This window comes from Phyllobates terribilis, unplaced genomic scaffold, assembly GCF_046119375.1.
Source record: "Phyllobates terribilis strain yellow unplaced genomic scaffold, ASM4611937v1 Scaffold_115__1_contigs__length_5345438, whole genome shotgun sequence".
NCBI classification, from domain to species: Eukaryota; Metazoa; Chordata; class Amphibia; order Anura; family Dendrobatidae; genus Phyllobates; species Phyllobates terribilis.
This window is the reverse complement of record NW_027362875.1, coordinates 3,880,301-3,889,363: the sequence shown is the minus strand read 5'-3', so window position 1 is coordinate 3,889,363 and position 9,063 is coordinate 3,880,301. Positions and strand designations below refer to the sequence as shown.

The 9,063-nt window shown below is 44.1% G+C and overlaps 1 protein-coding gene across 1 annotated transcript in view; it reads left to right on the top strand.

Moving 5' to 3' along the window:
- Nucleotides 1-3,246: 3,246 nt before the first annotated feature.
- LOC141201431 (uncharacterized) overlaps nucleotides 3,247-9,063 on the top strand; it is a 30,439-nt gene continuing 24,622 nt past the window's right edge. The window contains exon 1 of the mRNA XM_073663419.1: nucleotides 3,247-3,299. Within this exon, the coding sequence (XP_073519520.1) occupies nucleotides 3,253-3,299 (47 nt within the window). The 5' untranslated portion in view covers nucleotides 3,247-3,252. The remainder of the gene's footprint in view (nucleotides 3,300-9,063) is intronic.

Below are 9,063 nucleotides of genomic sequence, written 5' to 3'. Positions count from 1 at the left end.
AACACTACAAACTACAGCAGCTAAAAAAAAAGCAAGGTCCCGGTAGTCTTAGAGGAATGGTTATTTAGAGCACACTTGGTATGGGACAAAAATTCCACCCAGTCTTTCTGATTAGAGGAGACAAAACATCCCTAATACTGCTCTATTTCCAGGATCATCCTTTTCTGTTTGACTGTTAGTCTCGGGATGATACACTAAGAGAAAAAACAGATTGATACCCAATCTGGAGCAAAAACTAAGCCAAAAACTAGCCAGAAATTGAACTCCTCAATCGAAAATTATGTTTTTGGGAACACCATGAAGTTTAACGATTTGAGAAATTAACAAAGTTGCTAAGATCCTAGCAGTTTGCATGTTTTGAAGTGGGACCAAAAGAACGATTTTGCTAAAACGGTCTACCACCACCCACATGACAGTAATACCACCAGTTAAGCAAATCAGTGACAAAGTCCATAGACAAGTGGGTCCAGGTTTGTAATGGAACATCGTTAGGGAAGAGATAACTAGAGGCTTTAGCCCTGGCACAGACTTTCAGACTTTGCATTTTCAGACATACTCTTCAATATCCTTAAGAGCATTCTGCCACTAAAAAGACCCAGAAAGTGATCTTGAAGAGGCAGAAGAACCCACATGGCCAGCGAAAAAGGAATCATGTACTTCATTAAGAAGATCTATGACTAAAGAGGGCAGTACATAAAGCTTATTTATAGGTAAACCTTCCTGCGCACTGTCCTGAGCATCCTGAATGTGTGAAGCCCAGCTGTGCTTGGTATCACAAATCCTAGAAGGGTGTGTTGAAGGATTCCTCCACAAGAGGCCCCCATAACCATTCACACATCTCCACCTTCCACCTCAGACCACCAGAGGGAGACCGTTAGGGATATAAAAGGGAAGGTGGAGCCAGGCAGCAGTTGGTTTGAGTCAGAGTCTAGTTCAGTCTGGTTTAGCAGTGAATCCAGTGCAGTCTGAGAGGAGTTACCTCAGAGGACAAAAGCCTGTTCCAGCTCCTGCAATTGCTAACCTGCAGTGGAGCTTATCCAGATCAAGACTCCGTGTAGCTCAGAGAGGTGAGCTTCAGGTGTGCCGGCGCCATAAGATCGGTGAAGCGCGGCAAGCTGCCGTTAGTGTGAGTAGCCTAGAGAGGGCCCAAGTAGGCCGAAGGCGAGTAGACAGAGTTAGTTCATAGGGGGCAGAGGAGCTTAACTAGCTCACCCCGAAGAAGCAGTTACCGGACACCGGGTCCGAAGCTTACCGGGATCTCCATGACCCAGTAAGATAAACCAGAATCCCTGGAGAACTACAAGTCCCAGGATCGCTAAAGTGCTGATACGTACCAGAGCCAGGAGACACATAGGCCCCGTAGGTCGGGAGCGTTCACTCCAAGAGAAGGCCCTACCACAAGGTCAGCCAGCGCAGGACAGAGACAAAGTTAGGCCTAGCTCCAGGCAGGTCAGAAACTTACTACGCAGAGTCAAGAAGCATGAGGCCCAAAACCTGCTCATTGGGGAAGATCCGGACATACACCCTTCACCCTACAGTGCTCCGGGGAGTGCCTGAATTTCCATCAGTAAAAGGTACTGAAGTGACTATTGTGTCCATCCCTGTTCTTGCTCTGACCCGGCTGAGTCTCTCCGTCCTGCATACCCCGTCCGTACCCTGCCCTGAGGCCTAGCTCCACCTGTGGGGAGCCATACCATCTAGCTGCCTGATCACCGGCCTCAGTGGACTGCGCAGCGCTGGTGAATATCATCAGAAACCATAGGTGGCGTCACAAACTCTTTTATAAACTTAACAAATCACTAACCCTTTTTTAAAGGAGAGGCCCAGGGTACGGGCCCGGGAGCCGACCACCGCGACATCCCTAAAGGCCAGGCTAAAGGCCCGGGTACCGATTCATCCCCATCTCCCCCTGGGCTAGTCAAATGCGCTGCCTGAGATCTTCCCCACCCCTTCACTAAGAATCTTGACTTGAATTTCGTGTTGACATTCGTAGAGCCAGGGAGATAAGTAACGGCAAAATCAAACCGGGCAAAAAATACAAGGCCCACCAAGCCTGTCTGGTGTTTAAGCACTTAGCACCGTCAACGTACAACAGGTTCTTATGATCGGTCAAGACAGTCACCTTATCTGCTGGACCTCAAATTGACATTTCTCCAGTTTAGCAAATAAATGGTTGTCACATAGAGCCTGAAGAAACTCTCTGACATGCTCGTGATGCTCCTCCAGAGTATGTGAATAAATCAATATGTCATACAGGTAAATCACCACAAGTCTACCCACTAGTGAGCAAAAAATATTATGATATTTTAAAAGACTGAAGGTGCATTGCTTAACCCAAATGGCATCACCAAATTTTTAAAATGACACTGAGGCGTAATGAATGCGGTCTTCCGTTCGTCACCCTGATGTATGAGTATAAAGTTATATGCCCCTCTCAAGTCAAGTTTGGAAAACCATTTAGCTCCAGATAATTGCTTAAACTGGTTCGGTATAAGGGGCAAAGGACAGGGATTGTGAACCGTGATTTTATTAATCTCTCTAAAATTCAAGCACGGATGCAACTCTCCATCCTTTTTTTAACAAGTAAAAACCCCCACTACAACTGGAGAGGTGGATGGCCGTATATGACCCTTAGGGCAGAGACACACTGCCGTATAACTCGTGTGAGGATCGCATCGCACTGAATGGACTGGCCCGCACCTCTCCTGACCTGAACATGACAGCATGATGGATTTCTTTGCAGCTGTCAAGCTCAGGTCAGGAGAGGTGTCGGCCAGTATGAGGTTCGAGGCGATCCTCGCAGGAGAAGTACGGCCATCTGTCTCTGCCCTCAGCCGGACTCTTCTGAATATAGTCTGTCAAGGCCGCCCTCCCTGGAAAGGGTTAAACAAACTAGATTTCGGCCTTTTAGCTCCTGGTATGAGGTGGATAGCACAATCATATGCCGCCATATAGTAGACGTCCGGTAACTGGTAATAATCACCTCATGTGTCGTCTATTTGTCTCCAAGCAGGAAAATCCCACATTACATTCCGCACATAAAACTGTAGAAAAGGCGGCGCGGGGTAATTGTGCCAGTAGTGAGGGGCAAATAATGGCGGAAATGTCACTGACTGCGGAGACGTCTCCATGTAGCGTCTTCACTCCGGATATCACTGTACAGGAGCCACACTGTTCACACTGTGCATCCACTGAGGCCCCTGATCATGTGACCCCTGACTCCTCCCCTCCTGTGACCTCATCACAGGTCCTATGCGCACAGAACAGCCATATATGTGGTGGCGGCTCTGCAGGTGGAGGTATGTGGATATTCCCCATTACTGGGCATTAACCCCTTCTGCACGGAGACTCTTTTGGGGTCTCTGTGTGGTGTGAACAGTGAGATAACAGCTGTGGACAGAATGCGGCTTAGCTGGTTCCCGTCCACATTAGATCCATTCAGACGACTGCAGGATGAAGGACAGAAGCCCAGAGAAGTCCTCACACAACGCCATTATTCCTCTCCTAGCTCCAGCACAGTAATGTAGATGCTAGTGATGACATTCGGGGGATTTGCAGGAATATGTGGCAGATACTTGCTGGATCTTCTGCTTTCTGGACCGGTTCCACTTGTAAGTCTTATTAACCCTTTCACCCCAGAGTCTGTTTCACCTTCCTTACAGGTCACTTTTTTCAATTCTGACCAGTGTGTGAAGAATTAAAGCAATGGCAAAGGGAAAAAATTAAAATGTTACTTTTTCCCACAAAAATCTTACTTTACCCCCAAATTTTGCATTTTCAAAAGGGTAACAGGAGAAAGTGCATCATACAATTTGTTGTGCAATTTTTCCTGAGTAAGCCGATATCCTATGTGTGGTAGGAAAACTACTGTTTGGGTGTATGGCAGGGCTCGGAAGGGAAGGAGTCCACTTGACTTTTTGTATGCAAAAATTTTTGGAATCGAGAGCATACCCCATGTCGGCCCCTGATGTGCCTATACAGTGACAACCCCCCACAAGGGACACAATTTTTGAAGATAGACCCCTCAAGGAATTTATCTAGTTTTGTGGTGAGCACCTGGAACACACAGGTGCTTCACATAATGTTATAATAAGCCGAAGACTAACAACTCCCATACAACAAACTGTAATAATTATGTTATTGAACATATATTAAAAAGACAACAATTAAAAACAAAACCAGAATTAAAAAAGGGAAATCTACTGCAAATGAACAAGTAACAGGTAAAAAAGTTTTACTTATAGTTTATGCCAGATGTGAAAATACATATATAGATCCATATGGAGAAATATCTAATAAACACTAACTATATGATTACTTCATACATATAAATATAAAGTGCATAGTGCATGTATGAGCACCACATATCTGTTAGTAGGGTCAGTTCATTTTTTAATGTCTCCCCCGAGTGGGACCATATGGAATCTTATGAAAACTCCAGAAATAAAGATATTTGGTCTCATTCAAAATCCTCTATGGCTAGTTGCTGAGGTTATGCTATACAAATACAAAATTATTATTATTATTTATATAGCTCCATTGATTCCATGGCGCTGTACATAAGAAGGGGTTACATACAGAATACAGATATCACTTACAGTAAACAAACTAACAATGATAGACTGGTACAGAGGGAAGAGGACCCTGCCCTTGTGGGCTTACATTCTACTGGACGATGGGGAAGGAGACAGTAGGTTGGGGGGTTGCAGTAGCTCCGGTGTTGTTGAGGTGGCAGCAAGCAAGGTCATGGCAGGCTGTAAGCTTGTTTAAAGAGATGTATTTTCAGGTTCCATCTGAAGGATAAAAGTGTGGTGGATAATCGGACGTGTTGAGGCACAGAATTTCATAGGATGAGGGATATTCGGAAGAAATCTTGGAGGCGATTAACCTCCACCTGTAGAGCCGCCACCACATATATGGTTGGTAGAGACTAAATCCAAGTTGACAAAATACAACTAGTGCTGTGATAGGGTAACAAGAGGTACACAATGTATTCAGGTATATTAATAACCCCTACAGAGCCATCTTTAATTGTTTAGCACAGGCTTTTGCAGAGCCTTTGTACTACCAGTAACGTGGAAGCCCCCTATATTTCCATTGACAGAAGACGCACCTGAGCGGGGACTTGCATTTTTTGTAGATTGAATTGAAGCATTTTTTGAAAACATTTTACATAACATTTTCTATCACATTTATCCTGCGCTCTACGTTGAGCACTTACATTGGGGTTTCCATCTACAGTGGGGGAAATAATTATTTGATCCCTTGCTGTTTTTGCAAGTTTGCTCACTGACAAAGACATGAACAGTCTATAATTTTAAGGGTAGGTTAATTTTAACATTAAAAAATGGAATATCCAAAACAATCAAGAAAATCACATTGTATAAATTATATATTTTTTTGCATTTGGCAGTGAGAAATAAGTATTTGATCCCTCTGGCAAACATCACTTAATACTTGGTGGCAAAACCCTTGTTGGCAAGCACAGCAGTCAGACGTTGTTTGTAGTTGATGATGAGGTTTGCGCACATGTCATGAGGAATTTTGGTCCACTCCTCTTTGCAGGTCATCTCTAAATCATTAAGATTTTGAGGCTGTCGCTTGGCAACTCAGAGCTTCAACTCCCTCCATAAGTTTTCTATGGGGCATGAACCCATCTATCTTCCTTTCAGTAAGGTGAAGTCATCTTGTCCCCTTTGCAGAAAAGCACCCTCAAAGTATAATGTTTCCCCCACCATGCTTCACGGTTGGGACGATGTTCTTAGGGTTGTACTCATTCTTCTTCTTCCTCCAAACATGGTGAGTTGAGTTAATGCCAAAGAGCTCAATTTTTGTCTCATCTGACCACAGCACCTTATCCCAATAACTCACAGAATCATCCAGGTGTTCATTGACAAAATTCAGACAAGCCTGCACATGTGCCTTGCTGAGCAGGGGGACCTTGAGGGCACTGCAGGATTTTAAACCTTTAATGTGTAATCTGTTACCAGTGGTTTTCTTGGTGACTGTAGTCGCAGGTGCCTTGAGATCATTAACAAATTCCAGCCCATGTAGTTATAGCCTGATCTCTCACCTTCCTCATGATCAAGGATACCCCATGAGGTGAGATTTTGCATGGTGCCCCAGATCGATGTCGATTGACAGTCATTTTGTATTTCTTCCATTGTCTTACTATTGCACCAACAGTTGTCTCGTTCTCACCCAGCGTCTTACTTATGGTTTTGTAGCCCATTCCAGCTTTGTGCAGGTCTATAATCTTGTCCCTGACATCCTTAGAAAGCTATTTGGTCTTGCCCATTTTGTAGAGGTTAGAGTCTGACTGATTAATTAAGTCTGTGGATAGTAGTCTTTTTCAGGTGACTATATAAGACAGCTGTCTTTAATGCAGGTAATGAGTTGATTAGGAGCATCTAACTGGTCTGTAGGAGTCAGAACTCATAATGGTTTGTAGGGCATCAAATACTTTTTTCTCACTGCAAAATACAAAAAATTATCTAATGTATACAATGAGATTTTCTTGATTTTATTTTTTGGATATTCTATCTCTCAATGTTAAAATTAACCTACCCTTAAAATTATAGACTGTTCATGTCTTTGTCAGTGGGCGAACTTACAAAAACAGCAAGGGATCAAATAATTATTTCCCTCCACTGTAAATCTCTGAGTGACATGATTCAGATAAAACCCATTCACTATAATGAGGCAGCAGAGTTACTGTCGACTCCATTTCGTCTCTGTTTAGCGTTGTCTTTTTTTCCAGAAGTACACAAAACTTTGGTCTATTGCGCTTTTATGCACGCTTAAAAATATGGACACTGCCAAATCATAGGACAGACTTGAGTCCACAGTGTCTTAATCTGCCTTATTATAGGGAATCTTCCATTGGGTTTTCCGTCTGAATCACATATTTCAGAGATCTACACGGAAACCCTGTTGTAAGCGCTCAGCGTAGAGCGCAGGATAAATGTGCGCCATGCCTTATTGCGATCTTTGGGAGGAAGAATGAACAAATCAACAGCAGGTGAAGAATTGTTTTTATTTATTTTTTATGCCATTCCTCATGTGGACGACTTTATTCTATGGGTTTTTGCCACCTTTTTTATTTTTTACACTGTTCACTGAAGGGGTTAACTAGTGTGACAGTTTTATAGATCAGATCGTTCTGGACGCGGTATTTGAGTACCAGGGGGTGACAGTAAGAGAGACATAACCAGTCCGGGATGAAAGCACTGTACCAGAAATGTATTTTTATTCAATAAGGAGTACTTCCACCAGTTCAGGGGCACCGCGATAGGCAGCCCGTGTGCACCATCATATGCCAACCTGCTCCTGGGCTAGTGGGAGGAAACTATTGTTTTTGGTGACACTTCGCAGTGCCCTGAGGAGAGTATTATCATGTGGCTCCGCTACATTGATGATATCTTTGTCATCTGGAAGGGCACTGCGGAGACGTTCAAGGATTTTGTCAAGAAACTCAATGTCAACAATATTGGGTTACATTTTATGTATGAGTTGAATTCATCTAGCCTGGCCTTTTTGGACATTAAAATTGAGATCAATTCCAAGGGTGAAATTATCACTAAGACCCATAGGAAAGAAACGGCCACAAATTCCCTCCTGAGGTGGGAGAGCAACCATCCGGCCCCCCTCAGGAGGGAAATCCCCAAGAGACAATATTTAAGAATGCACCAGAATTGCTCTACCTTGTGGTCCTTCAAGAAGCAGGCAGATGACCTCAAGATAAGGTTTAAAGACAGAGGTTACCTCGAAAGAGCCTTGAGGGAGGCATACAACAAGGCGTTAAAAAACCTGATCAAAGTGAAACTACACGATTCGTCATGAGATATTGCAATAGAGAGGAGATTAGATCAATCCTCCAAAGGAGTATTAAAGATGGACACAGACATGGAGAATGAGATCACACCTTACCCACAAATCACATACCGAAAAGGTAAATCTTTGAGGGATAGGCTAGTGCGTAGCCAGTGTCAGCTGAGAACCACCCCAACTTGGTTGGATAGAGGAATCAAAGGGTGTTTCACATGTGGGGTAAGATGTAAGATGTGTGAATCGATCCAGTCAGGCAATGTTCAGAAGCAATGTTACTGGTATCAGGTACTCCATTCGGCACTTCATAAATTGTCGCACTAAGGGCATCATCTATAAGGGCACATGTGAGAATGTGGTGGAGTACGTTGAAAAAACAAGAAGAGAATTTCGTAGGCGGGTGGGGAAACATACGAGATATATGGAATAAAAAAGACACACTGGTCGCTAATCACATCAACCTACTGCATCACGGAGATGTAAGGAAGATCCTATTTATGGGGGTAGAGAAAATTACATCTCCGGTGAAAGGAGGTAACTGGGATAGGTCGATTTTACAGAGGGAGACCCGTTGGATTTTCAACCTCACAACGGTACACCCGAATGGCCTGAATAAGCAAATGTCCTTAACTCCTTTCTTTGAAATAGAGGTGTAATAGGGACATATAGTCAGGGACAGCCACCGATGAGTGGGGGTGCCATTGCGCAGGACAGGGTGCCAACCTCCGCGTTAGGTAGGTGTGCAGATAGAGAGGGAAACGCTAGGGCATTTATAGATCTTTTCCACCCATTCTTTGGCAGTTTGGTTTGGTAGGGCAGTTCTGTATTGACTAGACACACCTGCCCACACTGTAACAAAACCCTCACTGGCAACAACAGTCGCTGATGAATAGCACTCTCTTTGATGTCTCCAACATCGTTGACAGCCATCATTTCTGCTCAGCGTGAATTGATTTTAACCAATGAACAGCACTGAAGTCCACTGTTCCCTCGTCCAGCGTAGATGCTACCTGGCCCATGCAAGTCGATGACGCCTGTGCCTGGTGGTGTGGTCAGGTACCCTAGCAGACCACACTGATGTAAACTGTTTCGAATGGTCTGACATGACACTTGGGTGCCTCTCACCTCCCTTAAATGTGCCTGCAGTTGTGTGGCGTTCATCATCCAGTTCCGAAAGGCATTGTTCACAATGAAGCAGTCATCAGTGTGGGGTGTGGCCAAAAGATGTCCACTTCT